We start from the raw sequence: 21846 nt of genomic DNA on the forward strand, positions 1-21846 counted from the left end.
ACCTTCAATATTCTGTAGCCATGCTTCTAATGTCAATGTCAATACTCATCTCCACAATTCCATAAAATTTCCAAACAACACAGACAACACTAGTGTCTAGGCTAGTAAGAAAATTCAAATTCCATTCTTATCCTACCTTTATCTTCCTGGGGGCAGTGGGGGGTGGGGTGGGGGTAGGGGGAGGAATGATAGATAAGCACTTGACCTCTTCAAGACTATTTATCTTTCAGATGAGGGGTTATTTTCAGTCATTTTCATTTCACAAGGATATCAGGAAAAGATTGTAAATAAAACAATTTAAAGACAAATATTAGACAAATCATCTCTTATCCCAAACCCAACAATTACCCTCAAATCTTTTCATGATATAATTAAAATAAGGTTCCCATGGGTGAAAGAAAGAAAAGCCTGCATCTCACTTCAGAGATACGAATCTAGACTGGCCCCACATTCAACAGTGAGTGGTTGTTGAGGGTAACGTCAGGGGAGTAAGAGCGTGTTTGCCTTCTTAGCCCAACATGTTAAGTCTCACCTGTGGCTGAAGTACCACCTTGAGGGGTACTGAAAGTCTCTGTCCCGGGGCCTGTCCTGGTCCCATTATCTGAGCCTGCTGCACAGAGGAGAGAGTCACTGGCTGGGTGGAGGGTGGCTGTTGGGGTTGTGGCTGCGATGATGGAGGCTGTGGTACAATCTGGATTTTCTGCTGTGGTTGCTGCACCTGCAGCTGTATGGTTACTACTTTGGCAGGCTGCCCCTGGGCATTCTTGGCTTGAGTCAGGGCTGCTAGCTGGTTGCCCTGTAACACTATCTTGCCTGGTAGACTCCCTAGCACGACATGCCGGTGTCCTTGGGGACCTCCAGACTGTGGCTGCTGGAGGACCAGTGTGATGCGTTTCGATTCACCCTAGAGTGAAGAGAGGAAATTGCAAGAGAGGTAGGACATTAAAGAAGGGTAGACCCCTTCATATTTACACCAGTTTTCCTTATCCTAGAATTGTAAAAACTGAGGGTCAGAAAAGACAGTACAATCCCCTTTGTTCATCTTCCTATCTGTCCTGATAAATCTTTTCTATAACCTCTGCCCAGTGGGTACCAAGTCTATTCTTGAAAAACTGCTGGAAGGCTTGCTATTTTCTAAGGCAGTCATTCCATTTTTTGGAAACCTATTAGAATAAAAGTCTTTACATTGAGCTAAAATCCACCTCCTCAGAGCTTCTCTTCACCAGCCCTACTTATCTGAACACTGTCTACCCCTCCTCCAAATTCTTCTGGCCCTTGATTCAGAGGCTAGAGTCTTTATTTTCTTATAAAAGAAACAAGTCTTTTCACTGGGCAAAGCTGGAGGAGGACAATCTTAATAATAAGAACAGGAAAGATACACATAGTTTCTGTAAGTCTTGCAAATATAAATACACGTATTTTTCAAAAATGATTCTTTGTTCCCATTGCATCCTACAGTACTCGTGTAAGTTTGTATCATCCACCACTGTGAGTTCTTGCTTAAGGTCTGTATTTCCTGGCAGATGGTGAGCTCTGTAAGGACAGGGACTGTGTCTATCTTGTTCAGCACCAGCTAGGCACAGTGTAAATATGTAGTAAGAGCTCAAAAAATGCATTAGCACTAACTGCTTTCACCTTGTAAGTAACAAATAACGTGGCTATCAACACTAACTGATAAAAAGTACAGATGGAATTTAAGCAGACTTCCTAGCGACAGCTCTCATGTGCTTGCTCTCACACAGTTGCTGGGCCCGCTACTAAACCAAAATTCACCTCCCCCTTTCACTCAAGTCACCTGGGTGGGTGTAGAGGTCAGTGTAACTGCAGGCTTCAGTGGGGGCCCTGTGGCCCCAGGGTTTCCAGCAGGAGCTGAACCCTTAACTGGCTGTAGGACCAGCTGCTTTACTGGTCGGCTGGGCTGGACAATGCGCTGAACAGTAGCCTGGTTCCCAGGGACCTTGGCGGCCAACACTGTATTACCAGAGACAATGGAAACACCAGGTCGAAGGGGAGTGCCGGTTAGCACTTTGGTAAAAGTGACTTTTCCACCATTGGCTGTGCCAGCCACGAGGGGCTGAGCTGTGCTGGTGATACCTTGGGCCTGAATTTGTGCCACATGGGCACCAGTGACTGAGGAGCTTGGTGGGGCTTTAAGGATAACAATCTTAGGGGCAGACTGAGGTGGTTGCCCTCCAGCACTACTGGAGGAGACAGCTGTGGCAGAGACACCCATGAAAGGATTCCCTTGGCTCAGGATCTCCTGGCTCTTGGAGACCTGCAAAAGTCCTGATGTTGGCGTTGGTGTCTGTAAGACAGGTTGGGCTGGCTGCTCTTGGCTGACGGGCTGAGTGGTATAATCATGCAAGGTTAAAGATTCTGGAGCTGGAGCTGTTGATTCTTTGGGAAGTTCTGTGGGGGCTGTTTCCTCTGGTGGGGGGACCAAGTCATTTGCTGATGAATTCGCCACATCACCACCTCCACCATCCTGGTTCATCTGATCCAAGGAGTCCAGAGAGCTTGGCAGTCCAAGGGCTTCTTCAATAGGGTCTTGTGTGACCTGATTGAAGCTGTCATCAGTCAGAGAGTCCAGGCCAAATAAATTTGGGTCATCAAACAGATCCATGATGGGGTCTGCCATCTTGGGAAAGCAATGGGGGTTACTTCCCCAAGGTTTAAGGAGGGAAGGGGAGGGGGGGTACTGGCTCTCCCCTCCCCTCCCCTATTAAGAAAAAAATGTACACAATGGAAGAGGACTACTCTTCAGGTAAAGAGGCAAGAAACAAGTGCATGTCAGACTGTCCTGACCTTCATGGAGCAAGATGGCTAGGTCTTCAGAGGAAGATGATGGAACTCCTGTTGTAGAAAGACAAATGACAAGTAAGCAAAGGAGGTGACCTCAGGGAAAATTTCAACCCGTAGCATCAAATAGCATCAAAATAGTAAGATAAGAGGGAAATGTGAGGTAAGCTGAGGACAGAGACACAGCAGAAAGAACATCCACATTTCTGCTTTGAAACCAAAAGAGAAAAAAAGAAATAAGCCAACCCCTTTTTGGGGCTCTTACACCTACACACTTTGAAGCTTCTGTCTGTCAAGATCATTCCACTGTCTCTGTCCATTTCTTCTCACAATTATCATTCTTAGGTACAGAACAGGAAATATAACATTCATTCACTTTCTATTTCAGATTCTTAAGTTGACAGAAATGAACAATATATCAGCAATACTTCAGTGAATACAGATAGAGGCTTCTGGATATACTGGATTTTGTAACTTTTCCTTGTAATTCCGATACTTCTACTTACTACTAGCAAAAATAAACACCTTTAACCAAGCTTACTGGATAATCTTGCTAAGTTTATAGTATAATTTTACTCAGGAAGATTCACAGACTTTAGTCTGTGAATCGACTTTAGTCTATACATTGTGCTTCTGTTATCAAGTCCCCTCCTCGCTCTCTCATATTTAAGATCAAAACCTTCTCTGGCAAAAGAGTCAAAGAATTCTCCAATTTTGTCCCAGTTTATGTTTCCAACTTTCACTCTCATCATTTCCTGTATGCTCATCACTTCCTATATATACCCTAGATTTCAGTCCAAACAGATAATCCAGTTCCCTTAATGACATTACTATCTCCATGACTGCCTATTTTTGCTGTATTTTCTGCCTGAAACGTCTTTATCACCCTCACCACAAACATCTCTTCCAGGTAAAATCTTTAACATCCTCAAAGGTCTTCTACTCAGTAAGGCGAGCCCTGCACCTCTGTAAGGTGAGCTGTTTGTGACGACTCAGTCCCTTCATCTTCTTTGTTGTTGTTGTCTAATCGCTAAGTCGTGTCTGACCCTTTTGCGACCCCATGGACTACAGCCCACCAGGCTTCTCCGTCCATGGGATTTTCCAGGCCAGAATACTGGAGGGGGTTCCCCACCCAGGAATTGAACCCACATCTCCTGTGTTGATGGGCAGATAATTTACTGATGAGCCACCAAGGAAACTCTCATCTTCTTTAAATACCCACAACATTGCCTGCACCTTATTTAAAGCACTTATATTTAACATTTTATTAAAATGATAAGTCTCTTGTCCATTTCCTCTGAAGGCCCAAGAGGTTCCTTTGTGCAAATTATAAAAAGCTGCCTGCTCAAGATGCTTGTCTGCCATCTGCTGGAAAATTATCATACTAAACATATTATCTGTGATGATGATGAACATGTGCAATGCACACCCTGCACAACCCTGCATGGTGGCCCAGCTCCTCTTTCTCCAAGACAGAAGAGCTCCTGAATGGTGGGGACCACATCTTATTCATCTGTGGATCTCTAAAGTGCCAGATGAATATCACATTAACAGTAGCTACTCAAAAAAAATTAAATGAATTAAAATAAGTGCCTGTGGTATCTGAAATTAACCATTCTGTTCTTAGAGAAATTAACTGGTATTCCCTGATTCTAAGATAAGACAGTAGAAAACTTCCTATCTTGAAAAACTGTCCTACAATAACTGAAACTATGTTTACAAAATCCACATGTGGGGCTTTCAAGTACATAAAATGTTGGAAAAAGGAAAAACTAAGACAAGGAATTTTAAGTATGTCACCATGTAACTATATGAAAATGTAGTATTTGCTTTCTGTATATGATATCAATATTTGTCAATCCAGGAAAGCTTCAGTAACACCATTTCTCCTCTTTTAGAAGAAACCAGAAATTTGTCAGTGACACAGAACAGACTAGACGGAAGACTTTTCCACACAAACCCCAAGCTTTTTTCCCTCTTCCTCAACTCATTCCAGTTATCTCTGTAAAATTAATATAATGTGGGTAAGTAGCCCAGAAACTGAGACATAGATAAGAGGACAGACTCATCAGTAGTTGGCACAACAGTTTTTCAAAATTATAAACCTACAGAGCATCTCCACCAATGTTAAACAAGATCTTTCCAGATTCAGTAATTGTATCCCTTCACATCTCAACCAAGGTCCGCATCACTTCCCATTCCTGGCTAAAGTATTCCGCAAGCTCATTCCAGCCTCTCCTACTAATGCCTGCCCCAAAACTACTCAAAATGGTGATCAGAAGACTTATAAATACTTCTTAATTTAATAAAAATCTACTCAATAATCTTATAAATTTTTTCAACACTTCCATCATCTTTTTCTAGTTATGCCCTACTTTGCTACCTTTTACCTTTTCACCTCCTACTCACTGTCAGAGAAGCTACAGTAAATATCTAACAGTTAGGTGTCACACAAAAAATACAGTGAAAGTTCCCACTAACTAGAAGTTTACACTGATAATAGTTTATAACCTGCCTTTCTTCCATGGAGTATTCTGTCCTTTCCAGGACTCCTTGCTATTTATTCACCCAAATGCTCTTTCTTCCCTCTGCAACAGCCCAGTCTCAAAGAAAGAGAGAGAGAGAAAGATCGAGAGAGAGAGAGATCTCATTTTTTAATGGGAAAAACCAGGTTAACAGCTTCTGAAATATTTCCTTACTTCCATATGACTCAAGCATTAAGTTCTTAAAGGTGAATGTACTTATTTATCTCCCTTTCCAATTTTGGGGCCAAATTCCTGCTTCTCCTGGTTCAGTCAAGGCCCCAATATTTAAAAAAATCTCACCACTGACAATGCCACACCAAGTCTCACTACTTCTCAGTTCCATTCTATCAACTCACCCCTACCTAACCTAATTCATCGTATATGAATTTTTTAATCCTAGTCTACAGCTTCTTTTTTTAACTCACATCTTTAAATCTGTCCTTGACTCTCAAAAGAATAAACCTTCTCCAAATGTACCGCCAGCTTTCTTACTCCCTCCTTCTATTCTTACTTATGGGTCTTCCTAGCTATACCCGTATCTGGCCTATTCTACCAAGTTCATCTACCTCATGAATTCTCTTTCCATAATTCAAATCCTGGTAACAAAAATAAATAAATGTTAAACAGTCAAATATATGAAACCCTTAAGATAACCTTAGGTAAAGCAACTCACTAGATAAAGAAATCATAGCAGACTTTTATCATATTGAGAATGAAAAGCCAGCCTTCACCTTCCATGGACCCAAAAAGAAACATATGCATATGCTCAAAAGACAGTTTGATGGCTGTACTTAAACATTTTCCATAATTCCAAACTAACAAGTAGACTAAGGACAGAAAACTTGTGGGGTGGGGGGGCGGGTGTAGGATATGAGGGAAGTAGAACTAACTAGTCAGTTAAGATTAAAATTCAAAGCTATCCATCTACAACTTTCAGATAACAAGCCAGAGAGATTCTTTATATAATAGACCTTCATCTCACCTTCTTTTTTAAGGAGAAACTGCTCCTTCCCCTCAAAATAAATAAATACTGATGTTTTTCTGCAGCTTTACCACCTTTAATATAGTTCTTCGGGGTTTTCTTAGAAATCTAGAGTCCCAGCTCTCCTGTTTTTATTTTATGTGCCTCCTGGTACCCTTGCCCATTTCAAAAACAACTTGTCTGTCCAATCATAAAGGACTTAGTTTTAATTCTACTCTATACTTTTCAATCTCCACAAATCTTTCAACAAAGCAGTGATTCTCAACTGGGAGATGGAAGGTATGTGAAGTTTGAAAATGTACCTTTAATGTTATAATTTTATATTTGTCAAATGGAAACAGTCTCACTGTTTACATTATTTATATTCAATAAAACTGGACCACATCTCTTGGCCTGTGAGGATGTGTGAAAGACAACACAGCGGGGCAGGGGAGCACCGGCAGGTGTGAACAGAGAAGGACACATGCCTGGTTTGGAAAGATTATCGACATTTATGTGATGGGATAGGATTTCTTATGGCCTCTCAAAAGGAAGTTCATCATTTTGTTTATGATAGATGAGAAACACTGCAAGAAAAATTAGCCCAATTGTCTAATACATAAACTTACATAAACTGACCTTCAGATATCCATTCTCCATTTACAGATTTCTCTATACTGCCCATCCTCTTAGAAGATAACAGATGAACGGCATAATGACAACAAATGACCTTTTGGGGGAGGGGAAGGCTGCATCTTTACAAAGTACCAGCCATGACCACTTAACCTCTAACTGCTCAAAGAACAAACTATTTTACTTCAAAGTATTAATCTTGTTATTGGAAACTGTATCCTTTCAAGAGGATCAGTGGCAGGCAAGCAGACATAAACGTTATGGAAACAAAAGATAGAAGCAATCTGAAGAGATCTCTTGAAAATAAAATAAACCAGAAGGCTTAAAATGAAGATAGTCAATATAATTTTAAAAGAGAAGGATTTAAAAACTGCACCATGGAGACATCTGTGAGACCCAAAGGGTCTTAAGTCTTATAAAGAAACGGGAAATAAACATCCTATGTGAATGGAATCACAACTTAGGGTCAGCAAAGGATCAGGATGGAAGGACATAGACCATAAGAAATGGAGCTATTAACTTGAAGCCACTCAGGAGATTTCCTCAAGAATATCGAGATCCTAGGCCATTTTCTCTATCTTCACCATTCTCACTGCCAAATGTGTGGCTGCTCTTTTTTGTTTGTTTTCCCAGTTACTGAAGGAAAAAGCACTCACACCTCAATCAGGAGTATGGACATTTGGGGCAAACATGGCTGGTAAAGTGAGTCCTTCTGAATAAACAGGGAAAGCAAAATAGGCAAGTATGAACGCTAAAACCATGTAAGTACGTTCAAGGGTAAAGGAGAAAGTACAGAAATTTTGTACTCCTGTGGAAGCGAAGGAGCAAGGTAAGGAAGTACGGGGTTGATGGAGAGGGAAACGCGACTGGAGGCGGGGGTGGCGGGGACCCGGGTACATTACCTGCTCATACTGCCAGTGTTGGTGCCAGTAAGGCCCACACAGCAGAGGCGGGAGGTTTCTGGCAACTGGAGCCCCCAAAATGGAGATGAAGTACATGCACTTGAGGGAGTGAGCTAGTGGGGTGCCCTCCAGGGTGGGGATGGCCAAGACGGGAAGATGCGAGGTGGGGGGGTGTGGATGCCCGGGTGGGAGCAATGTTAAGGCGGAAGCTACAGGCGGGAAGGTCCGACAAGCCCTGAAGGAGAAAAGGAGCTGTGTCTCACCCCAGCAGGGTAACAGAGGTGCCTTTACCTGCAGCGGCCGTGGGGGGCCGGTTCGCCCCTCTTGCTGTCTCTCCAGCACCAGTTCCCCCTCCTCCTGAGCAACCTAACTTGATGCTCCTGCCCGCCCCACGTCCTTATTCGCTACACTCCGCTGCCACTCACCACAAGCGCAAAGACGCAAAACAGCGCAAAGGGTGGGACTAAACAGAGCTTCCCCCTCCCCCGCCACCACGGGGTTAGGTTGAGAGCGCACGGAGAGGCCTATCCGGTTTCCAGGGCCGAGGCGAAGCCTGCAGCTTGCTTGAAAAAAAAAAAAAAAAGGAGCCTGGCCAGAGGAATGGTCTCAAGCTGCGTGAAACTAGTCCTGGATATTCAACTCCCCCACCTCCAACACTGTTTTCTGCACACCAAAGAGCGTAAACTCGGGAGAGAGGGTTCCACACTAGGCCAACTCCGCCTCCCTCTGAATCCCCTGCCTCTTAGTCCTGTCAGCTCTTCTGCTGTAGTGACTATCCCTTATCCCACGACCCATTAAAAGGGGCCACATCTTCCATCCATCAGAGGAGTGAGTCAGCCCAACTGCTGGAACACGGGGCCCTTTACTCTTCAAAGATGAAGCGCTCTCTCTGCCGCAACCCAAATTGCATCCTTGATAGTCTAACCCTTAAGCAGCAGTATCACTTGCTAGAAAGTAATCGCAGGTACTCACGAACAATTCCCAAGCCCTCCCCCTCCAAAATACACGCCTACTCCTAACCCCCAAACCTGAGCTCTGGCCCTCACCTCGCTGCTCTTGAAACTCAGCCCATCTGATATATGGGCCAGGGTCCAGTTTGCAGTGCTACTTCAGACCACTCTAATTCCGAGGGTTGGCAACCCTAGAATGATGGTATAAGCTTAAATCCCTCAAAGTAAACTGTTAATAAAAACAGCTGCTTACCTCCTGACCACTAATTTCCCCTGAAATGTAAACACTCTCAACACTGAAATCCTACTTTCTGTGCTCTATGATACAAATTAGGAAGATCAACTTGGCCTTAGATCTCTTATTTTTAAAGATCTTCGCCTTACCACTAATGCTAGGGACACCCCATCCCCACTCCAGTAAACAGCAATACTGTTGTCCCATTCACTCAGGCTTGAAACTTCAAAGTTGCAACTGAAACCTCCTCTTGTATCCATTTTTCAACCATTTGCCCAGTCCCATTGGCTCTGCTGAAAATGTATCACAGATAGTGGAGCTGGCCGGCTTCCCAATCACATCTAGTCAGTCCTCTTGTTGCACAGATGAGAAAACGGAGGCTTAGAGCTGAGTGACACAACCATGAAACTAAGTGGCAAAGTTAGGATTCATCTTTCTCACTTTATTTCTGCTGCCACTTCATTTATGCAGCTCCTATAACAGAAAGAAGCCTCATAACTGATCTCTCCCCCTACTAATTCTTTCTGCTATCAGATTAGTTTCCTAAAACATAGGATAGCCAAATCAGTCACCTGCTTAAAAACTTTGAAAGATTCCCTGTTACTTAAGACATAATCCTTAAGACCACACTTTGCCTTTCTAGTCTTTTTTTTTTTTAGCCATACCCCATGGACTGCAGGCTCTTAGTTCCCCAATCATGGATTGAACCCAGAGCCAAGGCAGTGGCAGAGCTGAATCCTAACCACTGGACCACCAGGAAACTCCCTGCCTTTCTAGTCGTATTTCCCACTATTCTACATATACATTTATATGCTGGCCAAAGTAGACAATATTGTCATGTATTTTTTTCTCATCTGGGCCTAGCTAGTACACTTGCCTTCAAATAATGTTACTCTTATTCCATTTCTTTGTTTTCTCAAAATCTTACTTATCCTTTAGGATCCACATCAAATACCTCTTCATCATCTCAACATTTATTGAGTGTACAATATACAGAGTAATATGGTAGCATTAGAGAACCAAAGATGAATCAGACAATCTCTACCCTCAAAGAAGCTTCCCTGATAGCTCAGTTGGTAAAGAATCCGTCTGCAATGTAGGAGACACTGGTTTGATTCCTAGGTCGGGAATATCGGCTGGAGAAGGGACAGGCTACCCACTCCAGTATTCTTGGGCTTCCCTTGTGGCTCAGCTGGTAAAGAATCTGCCCACAATGTGGGAGACCTGGGTTCAATCCCTGGGTTGGGAAGATCCCCTGGAGAGGGGAAATGCTATCCACTCCAGTAGCTGGATGCGACTTTCACTCGCCCTCAAAGAACCTAAAACAGGAAGGAGTACATTTGTGTATACATGTGGGGAGACAGGAAGAGTAGGGACTATGACAGTAGTGACAAATGTCCAGTGAAATACACGCTGGGCTTTATTTCAGGTAAAAGGGACTTAATAAATTAGGAGAAAAGGTATTAAGGAAGTAGTTTCTTAAAGGATGAGGAGGAGTTAACTTGGGAGGGGAAGGTGAGCTACAAGAAAGGGGTCTTCAGACAACAGGGACAGTAAGAGGAAAAGCAAAAGAAAGCAGGGCAGTGAAAAACAGTATGAGATATATAGAGGAAGGTCTAAGCAGTTCAGAAGTTCAGTCTCGCCTAAGTGTAAATCACAAAGAAGAAATCAGATGAAGGTAAGAATTGAAGGGGGAGGTAAGGGGCAGACCTTTCAAGGAAAAAGCCTTGAATGCCACATTGAAGCATTTTCTTACAGGTGTCCAAGGAGCCACTGAAAAATGGAATCACACGATCAAATAAGCATTTTAGTTAGCTAGCTCTGGCTGTTGGATAGAGAACAGATTTGGGGGATGAGGGGACAGAGGACACAGAAGTAGCTAGGAGGCTGCTATGGTAGTCCAGAAAAGAGTTGTAATGTGGATGCTGTTGATTTTTTTTCCCTGCACCCCTGCCTTCCTATATTGGAGACTAACTCAAGGTAAAAGTCTTCAATGGAAGACTGGATCTTAAGTCCCATTACAGAGCTGGAGTGGGTGGGTGGGGGGTATTGAAACAAGGGGTGAGGTTCTTCCCCTTCCAGTTGGGGAAGAAGTACACACAAGCATAACTTTGCCCAGTTTAAGTGGACACTCCTGTGGAAAACCTTGATTTTGCAGTGGCAATACAAAGACCCAGAACCAGCCAGTTAGACAATATTCAGCAATGGGAGACACTGGAATTCTGCAGCATCATAAACAGACTGTCAGTGCTTTGATCCTGCCCACATTCTCCATGTCTCCAACTTCCCTTGGTTCAAGATCAATTTCTAAATCAGATTCTCTAGCATTCCCATGTGAGCCACACAACATCCTTTGAATAAGTTCCCTTTCAGCTTAAGTTAGTCAAAAGATTATTTCTGTGGTTTGCAACCAGGAATTCTAACAAGATGATGAGAACCCGAATCATAGCAATGTGGTTCCAAAGGTAATGAAGGGAAGGAAGGGAGAGAGTTTAGTAAAACTTAGGGGATAAAAACTGGTAGAACCTAGAGTTTGCAGGGAAAGAGGAGTTCAGCCACTGTAGTCTGAGTTGCCTATAACATGTTAAGTACTGACATTCAATGGGAGGTTGGATGTATAAATCTAAAAGTTGCCTTGGCGACAGATTTGGAATTATCAGTATCAAAATGGTAGTTTTACCAGCAGGGAGTACTCAGAATATGAAGAGCAGAGCAAGTATATACGACACTGCACCAATGCTGTTGGGAAGACAACAGAGAATGCTTGGGGTCTGGGAAGAACTGAATGTCCACTCCAAAGAGAGCAGCTGCTGTTCAGCAATTAGTTAAAGTGTTGCCATATGGAAACACAAATCCAAGGCTGAGAGAGAACTTTAGGTTTTCCAAAAGCCAGAAATACAGAGCTTTATGTAAGTCTTCCAGGTTTTAAACAAAGGTAACTAATTTTTTAAAATGTTTTAAACACTTTGCAGGCTAAACAAAACACTTAGCTGGAAACCCCCAAATTTGAAATTTTGGGTGTGGAGTGAGAAAAGCTACAGAGGAACCCAGGAGAACATCAGGATTTTAAGAATCAGAATAAGCCACACCTATTAAGCAGGTAGACAAGGCAAAGCTAGAGAAGCAGAAAGTGCAATGCAACCGAAGCAAAGAGAGTAGAGAGTTGCAGGGGGAAAGAGTGCTGAATTGCATCCAACAAAGCACAAATGTCCAATAATATAAGAACTTTAAAACGTGTCCATTGGATTTAACACATCTCTGCTTTTCACTAGCAAGCTAAGAGTAGTCAGTTCCATATGAGTTTTCATAGCATTTTTGTTAAGTACTTCTTTGGGATAATTATCTTCTAATTCCTATTTTGGTTATATTTATATGCAGAAGCCTCAGGGGCTTAAAGTCACAGGGATGTGGGTTCAAATTCCTGTTCACAAAGTAAATAAACCTTTCTGAGTCTAGTCCATTCCTTTGTACAAAGGGAGATCAAAGCGGTGGTGGTGTTCAGTGGCTAAGTCGTGTCCAACTGTTTGTGACCCTGTGGACTGGAGCACACCAGGCTTTCGTGTCTCACTATCTCCTGGGGTTCCTCTATCTCCTCTATCTTCACTATCTCCTGGAGTACAAAGGGGGATCAGATTACAGGGCCATTAATGAGAATTAATGAAACATCTCACACACTTCTAATGAATATTGATATATAACCACTATTTCTAGGAGGTACTCAACCAATGTTCCTGGATAATAGTTGGGAAAAAAATTGTTTTTACCAGTGTCTCTACCTAATTTGGGAGATGCCAGTCAGCCTTAGAGGGTGTGGAGTGATTAATGGCCTTCAAAATAATTCATTAATTTCAGCAGGTTAATATCTATGAGCATGAATATGGACTGCAGCCATTGCTTCCTCTATATTAGATCTAATTTACAGCAAACAGGAATAACTACAGTTTAGATTCTAGAGTCTGAAGATCATGTTTAACTAACTGGCTTCAGTCAGCCTAAACCTGCTATAGATGTTCTAAGTCAGTAGCATCTGACTTTTGGGTATTTAGAGACCTAAATTAAAACTCTCAGGGATCCAAGGAAGGATGATAAAGATTTCAGAAACACCCCCTCATCCTATCCCTCCAAGCACTTTTTTCCAGAACATCACACTTCTCTGATTTTCCTTCTACTTCTCTGGCCAATTCTCCTTTGCTACTCATCTCCTCTACCAGCATTTAGTTCACCAAGCTTTGGTCCTGGGCCTTCCTTTTTTCTCATTCTGTACCTGCAAGGATGTCCAGTTCATATACAGGGTCTCAATTCATTATTTTCCTCAACAAACTACTTATATACTTGTCTCTCATTTATATCTCTGGGCAAGACGTCTGAACTCCAGGCGTGTTTATTGACTTGCTTGCTCAACAGCTCTTCCTGGTCGTCTCTACAGTCTCCCTGGCTGACCTTCTTGTCCAGATCTCCCTAGAAGAGGCTTCTTAGCTTCTTGGTGGTCTCCTCCATACCCACTACCACATGTGCACTCACAGAAGGTAATCACCCTCTAGCATCTCCTATTCAGTCGTGGCTGAAGACACCAGAAACTCTTTTCCTTACCACTCCTATCCCATATTTCAGAATCCTACCTTCACCCCCTAAACATCCCTCAAATCCACCCACTTCTGCTTCTACTACCCTCCTGGGTCAACTGACCATCCCCACTCCCCTCGACTACTGCCAACTGCCTTCCAGCTTGTTCCCCATCTGTTTAGCCCGTTTAATTGTTGTTTGCTGTTGTTTAGTCCCTATGGATAGCTGCTCTGTCCATGGGATTTCCCAGGCAAGAATACTAGACTGAGTTGCCATTTCCTTCTCCAGGGGGATCTTTCCAACCCAGGGATCAAACTGTGTCTCCTGCATTGGCAGGCAGATTCTTTACCACTGAACAAGGGAAGCCCATTTAATTCTTACTTATCCTTCAAATCTCATTTCAACACCATCATTTCAAAGAAAAGCTTTCCCTGACCTCCCAGACAAAAAAAATCGCCAAACTTTTGAATGTACATTACACACCTGGCCCTGTTTTAAACAATGAAAATGTATCAACAGACTGAATGTGAAATAACTGTATTTTTACAAATGAGGAAACTGAGACACAAATCATAAGCAGTTAACTCAACATTCCACAGTTATTGGAAAGTGGGGCCGGATTCAAACTTAGGTAGTGTAGCTTCCAAAGTCACATTTTTAACAACCCAACTATATTATGGTGTAGGTTATATGCCTTTATTGTAAACTCTCTGTAACATCCATAATCTCTCTTTTGTAGAGAGATTGACTGACTATATAATTGTTTGCTATCCAGCCTTCCTCACCCCATATTAGAATGCAAGTTACACAAGGGCAAGGTCTGTGTACAGCTTATTACAATATTTCCTTTGCTTATCAAGTAGTAATGGGCACCCTATGTACTTTTGTTGAAGGAATGCATTTTCAACTTCTAGTCAAAGGTGTGCAGGAGTGGGGATTGGGGAGGGGGGTGGTGCTGTGTAATACAAAAGTGTCTCACCAAAACCACACACTTCTCAGGCTGCTGAGACAGCACACAGGCAGCAGCACAGCTCCAGAGACATTCAAAAGAGGCACCAAAAGACCCTAAGCATCTTTACTCTTCAGAACCTGTAGCAGACACAGCTTTCTCATGGAGCAAGAGAGGCTGCATTTAATACACATGACAGACTACTTTCTGTAGTGTGGCAATCACTATTGAAAGCCGTGAAATTTTAGTTATCTCCTTTAGGCTTGGGACCCTAAAAGCCTCAGTGGTGGTAATTTAAAGCTGTGGCAAAAAGTGAATGGATGAAACCATACTCACATGCCTCAAAAATGGGGCATGGATTCAGCCTCATTGTAGATTTTATTCCAGTGAAACCCTAGAGTTTTGGTCTAAGTCTGAAGAGAGAAAATAAGAGCCTAACCTTTAAGGATCAGTGCCCTGAGGTCAAGTTAGACTGGACCTGGAGAAGTTCCTCTTCACTGGTGTGTGTTCACCACGATGAAAGTAATATTCTAGGTTCTAAATTAAGGAATATATAACTGGATCAATATATCACCTTGAATGACACCATTTTGGACATCCAGCTTAAGTAATAATATCTGCAATTTCTTTTTACTGAGGCAATACCGATTTATAACATTTATAAGTTTCAGGTGTACAGTTTTCCTCCCTCTGTATACACTACAGCATGTTCACCACCAAAAAGTTACTTTGCATTTATTACCATACAGCTGATCCCCTTTGCTCACTTCAACTTCCCCTCCATAACAGAGTAATGGTAACAGAGTCATGGTCCTCTTTATGCCCTCCCACACCACCCCTGCATGCCCTACTTTAACTGGCCCAGGTATATATATATACTGTTTCAGCCTAACAGAGAAATATAAATATTTACTTAATTTATTTATTTATCTTCTGGTTGTACTGCACAGCTTGTGTGATGTTCCCCAACCAGGGATTGAACCCAGGCTGTGGCAGTGAAAGCCCGGAATCCTAACCAGTAGGCCAACAAGGAACTCCTACTCAATTATTTATGAGGGACTGTTTTCATTGCAACATTTATGCTAAAAAAGTGTGTGTGGCAGAGGAGGAGAAACACTGTTATTATCTCACTTATGCCTCTAGGCACAAAAAATGACCCAGTGACATGGGATGATGAAGTCCGTGAGTTAGTTTCACTTGCACTGGCTAAAAAATGAAGTTGTCTGTGACCGACCAAGTGATTTTCCTCTGTAGAGCTTAAAGTATTCCACATAATCTTATCTTCAAAATAACTAAGTCAAATAAAATAAACTATTATTCTTTTTTTTTCCTTTTGACAGAAATACAAAAAGAAATTTTACATTCTCAAGGCCCTACAGCTGCTAAAGGTATAGCTTTAATAAGCTATGGAATGCCTACTTGTCTAATACTGTCGTCAAAGACAGTTCTCCAGAGGCCTACAATGAATTTCTAACTGGGGGGAGATGATAATGAATGAGGCTTTGAAGTCCCACAGACCAGAGTCCTACTCCTGGTTAAGTTATCAAACCTCACTAAGTCTTATTTTTTTCTCTTCTGTAAAATGAAAGTAACATCACACACATTTTCAGGGTTATTCTGAAGATTAAAAGATTATGTACAATGTTTGGCACACAGTAGGCAAAAAATAGAAGTTTATTATACCCTGTCCAATAATTTAAAAGAGTACCACTAAAGGTTTCTCTCAAAGCAAAATTACTCCTTAAAGACTTGGCTGAGCCGACCTGCTAAGCAGAATGGTGGGATACTAAAGTAGATGCAAAAGTTTCATAATCAGTATAGCCGGACTGCTGGGCAGGATAAAAAGACCCGCACTACTGTGCTGAGAAAGCAGGATAACACTTTAACCTCAAAACCTCGGAACAGACTTCAACCAGCATGGGTGGCTAGGGCAACATGCAGGTAATTCAGTTAATCATTTTGTGTGTTTATAGGAATGATGCTGGTATCTATCTGAGTACTTTGCTTACTTCACAGTGCTGCCTGTGGGAACTTAGCAGTTCTGCAACTGACTAGGCTGTTCCTCAGGAGCTCACACGCCCCTAGTCCCAGGCGCCTCAAATTTTAACTCCCATGACTTTCAGGAGAGCAGTGAATGGGAAGTGACCATTACCCACATATATATTTAAGACCTCATGGAAAAGGTGCCCCCACCAAGAGGTACACCCGAGAAACAGGCAAAAGCACTACATATTTAGGAGACTTAGTGTGTAAATAAACAAAGAATCACTTGGGGCTGAATGGAAGCAATGAAGAATAAAACACCGAAAGTTCAGTGTTTATGCAACTTGGCAGCCCCTATTCAAAAATTCGAAAAATCGCGCTTGTCATTAAGTTTACTTGAATGGATGAGTATCTGATATACATCTGATATCTGTTATAGGACATGAGAAATCACAGAATAAGTGAAATATGATTTCATGTTCCATTACAAAACACTATTATGACTTGGTTCTAAGTAGGCTGCCAAATTACCGAAATCACTTTCCCTAGAACCAATCAAAAATAAATTTCTGTATCACTAATGGGACCATGTACCTCTGAATACCCACGTCACTTAAGAATAATTCCCAAAGATATGTTGTATCCCCAAATTATGTAGTGGAAGAGAAAACGGAGGTGGGATATTCCAAAGGTTTTTATAAAGACCATGAGAGACAATTTGAGAAATCTGAAAGACTTTACAGCTCTTGAATACCCTTCCTCTCAGATGAAATTAAGAATTCAACTAATATATATTCTTTTACAGAAAGTTACTGACATAGTTTAAGGAGAATTACAAAACAAAACAAAAAGGTGTTAGTACTGGAATACTGGGATATTACCAAACAAATCAGAACTATCAGATTTAGGGTGCTGACATACATGGGGAGAAAAAAGCACAGTTCTATTACTATCTAGTAATTTGGTTATTATCTAGTAATTTTAAAAGTCTGTCATTTAATTACCTTTTTAAAATTTAAAAAACAAAAAAAGCCTAGAAATACTGAATAAAAATAAGCCATACACAATAACTTTCTCTGGAAATGTACTGAGGGAATAAAATCAGGAATGCTTCATTCTTTCAATGACAAAGCCAATCTTTTAAACATCATGCATAAAGGTGGTCTTCCCTAGTGGCTCAGACAATAAATAATCTGCCTGCAATGCAGGAGACCTGGGTTCAATCCCTGGGTTGGGAAGATTCCACTAGAGACAGAAATGGCAACCCACTCCAGTATTCTTGCCTGTAAAATCCCATGGGCAGAGGAGCCGGGCAGGCTACAGTCCACAGGACTGCAGTCAGACAGGACGGAAGCGACTTAGCATATGTACGCGTGCACACACACACAAAGGTATGTAATATTTAAAATCCTCGATTTGGTTTTGCAATTTTTTGTACTTTTATTTGACTATGTTCTGAAAATTCTTTTCAAACAAACTAATGAGAATATACTTGAAAAGTCTGAATAGGAAGGGGCTCGAATGTCATCTAGGCTCCGGAGCCTACACTGTCCCATTGCTTGGAGTTCATTCCTGGATTCATCCCTGCTTAAGGTGCATGAAAAGTAACTATCTGTGCCAGTCTTTCTGCTACATTTTTCATTATCATGTAACATACAGAGGAATAAATAACATATGTTACATTTTCATGTAACATATACAGAAATTAAGTGCTTTGTTTTTTAAAAAAAACTCCTGCAGGATCTGAAGGCAACAATTACATACTTTAAAGTTAACTTACAGGGCTTCCCAGGCGGTGCAGTGGTAAAGAATCCATCTGCAGTGCAGGAGATGTGGGTTGGATCCCTGGGTTGGGAAGATCCCCTGGAGGAGGAAATGGCAACCCACCCCAGTATTCTTGCCTGGAGAATGCCATGGACAGAGGAGCCTGGCGGGGGACAGTCCATGGGGTCGCAAAGAGTTGGACACGACTGGGCACACATGCAAAGTACAGCAGAGTAGACTATTTTGCTTCATGTGACATTCAATAACGAAGAGTTTAGTGAAGGATAGAAAGTGATGAGTAATAAAACGGCAAAAGAAATTGTTACTGCCTGAACAGCTTAATGAGAAATCTCAGAGAGTAACATACTCTGTAGTTTAAATTTAAAATATCCAATAACTACAAAGAGGTGGACTTATTTTGCAATATAGGGAAACAATGAAACATTTAAAAGCAATATGAATTAATCAGAAAAAGCAAAACAAACAAAGAAAAAAAGCTAAACTACAACTTCATTTAAGAACCAACACAAAACAAAACAGAAGTTAAGGTTGGGAGAAGGGGATCCAGGATAATTCAAAATTTAATAAATGGTTAAACAAAGCTTTAGGCAATAGTAAACAGTTCACACAACAGCGATGCTACATAGAAATACAACTGTTACTTGGGTGCCATGCTGTGCTTAGTTGCTCAGTCCTGCCCAACTCTTTGCGACCTTATGGACTGTCGCCCACCAGGCTCCTGTGTCCATGGGGGTTCTCCAGGCAAGAATACTGGAGTGGGTTGCCATGCCCTCCTCCAGGGGATCTTCCCAACCCAGGGACTGAACCCAGGTCTCCCCAACTGCAGATGGATTCTTTACCATCTGAGCCAGGGAAGTCCATGAATACTGGAGTGGGTAGTCTATTCCTTCCCCAGGGGATCTTCCCGACCCAGGGATCGAACCAGTGTCTCCTGCATTGCAGGTGGATTCTTTACCAGCTGAGCTACCAGGGAAGCCAAGTTATTTGGGTACCAGAAACCAAAGGAACCCCTTTTGAAAGTCAGGGTCTCTTTGCATTCTTAAATGGTCTCAAGACAGATGCGAAAAGGGACAGTGTCAGTGAGTCAAAATAAAAGGCAAAGTGAACAAAATTATAACAGAAGGATAAAAGGAAGACCACCTGCTCTGAGAAAAAGAACAATTAATTAAAGAGGAGATGAGTGGGTTCTGAAATGATAGTTTACCAATGAATTGAATGCTAAAAGCAAAAGAGTCAATACTAAGTTGGTTATAGTAGGTGCAAGGGTAGGTCAAGCCAAGACCTGCGGATCAGGGACCGGTTCAAATACAACTCCAGAAGTGGAGTCACTTCTAAGGCTGAGGGTGGAGGGTCCAGAACAATATTGTCTTGTTTATCCTTCAGTTATTAGGCTAAACGTAAGCTCAGAGATAGCTTAACCCTTGCAGGACTGTAGACAAACAGTATCTTCAAAGCATTTAGCATTCATCTGAATGAATATCAAATCTCATTCTTTCAGAAAGCAAGTACAGAGCTTGAAACCCACAAATTAATAAAGTGTTAGTTTTGCCCAGAAAAACCTCACCCTCTTCAAAGACGACATGTACAATGGTTTCTTTTAAAGATTAATTCCCTTCACCACCCTACCTTACCTACCAGAAACTTGACCCTTCTAATAATAAGTGGCAAATTTTTCCCGTTACAACTAAAATTCTGCAGTGTTGGTTACCACAATGCCAAGATTCTTTCACCCCATCACCCAGCAGGTGCCGCAGAGAAGACTGTCCCGGGAAATACAAGATCTGTGTTTCCTGGTGATTCACAACCAGCTCAGCAGATTTCTATTTCTATCATTTCTATCCATGTCTAAATGGATTTTGTCAATTTGGGAACTGACATACTCAAAAGGCCAGAAGCACAGGATAAATCAAACATGAAGAAAGCAAGAACTCTGTGTCACTAACCATGCACTGTTTCATCAAATCTCTTATCCTAATCCATTACTCCTTTGCTACTGCAGTTTTAAACCTTCCCCAAAGCCTGTCTTTACACACACGTACCTTCTCTTTGGCCAACGTCCTTCATTTTGCCTTGCAGACCCACTGGCGCACCACTCTTACCACCTGTCTCTTTAAATGAAAAACGTTGTTTTCCTTATCATAACTCTTCTTTTCCTTTAAGGGGTGAGATAATCCAAAATATTTGGAATGAGAAACTTCCCATGTTCTCGCCCTAAGAGGGGGACCACAGTTTGTTCTGAAACCTATTTGCTGATCAATACAAAAGAAATTCCTAAGCAGAAGACATATCTAATGGACTAACAGGAGAATATTATTCAAATCACAAACTCACCTTCTAGTAACTAACGTGCCCCACAGTGGATAGGACCTCACCTGATGCTAAGGATAACAGGCAGAGAATCTCCGGCTGACCTGATAGGTTCAGAACAACATGAAGAGTAAACAAGCTGTGGATGCTAGGGCGAAGGTAGGATGCAGTAGACAGAAAACGCAGCTCCTCTGGTGTTTGGGGCATTCCACTATGTCTATTCTTTAAAAGAAAAAGACATCAAGTTCTACGTCTTGCACTTCTGGCTCACGGTTCTCAGTCATTGAAAAGAGATTGGTCCACCAAACATCTATATACCACTATTCACCTCTTCCTTGAAGACCTTAATCATTTAGGACTGCCCCTTAAAAGGTAGGAGCTGCTGCATTTGCACAGCTGCCGCAAAGGCAGGGAAATTTCCTGCGACACTGGAGACAGGTAAATAAAGAAACTGCTTTCGCTCCGAGGAAGGGGGAGGGGTCTTCTGCCTCTGAAGAGTTTACATAATGCAACAGAAAACCAGTGAGCTCTGCGGACCTGTCAATGGAGATGCAAAGCTAGAGCTCCTCTCTTCCAACTACCTCTAAACACTGTCCAAAAGCCTGCTCCGCTCTCCCAAAGATCCACAGAAATTACACCTAATAATGTAAAACAATCGCACATGCTCACCTCATGCTCTCCTAACCACCTTTATTGCTAAAATACACACACACACACACACACAAAACCCAAACCCCAAACTCCCACTTCTGAGTCCAAAGTATGGAGTAACCAAACGGAGCCGCGGAGTTTTCCCTCTGAAGGAGCAAGGAGAAAACGGATCTGCCTCAAATCTACACGATGCCCAGTAATGCAATGACAAGGCCTAGAAACTTCACAGGGGCCGGGGCAGCCGCGTTCGCGGCTCAGCCCGGCTCGGGCCCTGCGGGCCGGCAGCCGCCCTCTCCCCCGGCCTCTCACAAAGGAGAATGGTTCAGTCCGGAGCATCACCCAGCACCTGATCCCGCACAACTAGGGGAAGGACAGAGGGCGGGGAAGCGAGGAGGAGGATAAGTTATGAAAACCAATCTAAGAGCCGCAGCTTTTGCAAAGACTCTTGGACCAGCACTGAGCGGCGGGCGTGTGCTGAAAGCCTACCTGAACAAGTCCCGGCGCTTCCTTTCCAGCCAGCGTTTCAACTCACCCTTTCGGAGAACAAGGCGCCTTCCGGCGGAGCATGGCCAGCCCTCGCCTCAATCTAGCTTGCTAGTAGTC

At 42.4% G+C, this 21846-nt stretch overlaps 1 protein-coding gene across 7 annotated transcripts in view; it reads right to left on the bottom strand.

Annotated features, from left to right (window-relative positions):
- The window catches only part of CHD8 (chromodomain helicase DNA binding protein 8), a 58838-nt gene extending 36992 nt beyond the window's left edge, over positions 1–21846 (bottom strand). For 3 of the 7 annotated variants that reach the window (XM_006062090.4, XM_025296044.3, XM_025296040.3), the window contains exons 1-3: positions 21730–21846; positions 1796–2853; positions 533–904 (exon numbers count right to left, since the gene is read on the bottom strand). In XM_006062090.4, coding sequence (XP_006062152.2) covers positions 533–904; positions 1796–2638 — 1215 coding nt within the window. In that variant the 5' untranslated portion in view covers positions 2639–2853; positions 21730–21846. Of the gene's footprint in view, positions 1–532; positions 905–1795; positions 2854–8111; positions 8223–20324; positions 21572–21729 lie in introns of those variants that run through there. The other 4 variants (XM_025296045.3, XM_025296042.3, XM_025296041.2 and 1 more) reach the window with 4 other exon arrangements.

Source organism: Bubalus bubalis, chromosome 11 (assembly GCF_019923935.1).
Source record: "Bubalus bubalis isolate 160015118507 breed Murrah chromosome 11, NDDB_SH_1, whole genome shotgun sequence".
Classification (NCBI taxonomy): Eukaryota; Metazoa; Chordata; class Mammalia; order Artiodactyla; family Bovidae; genus Bubalus; species Bubalus bubalis.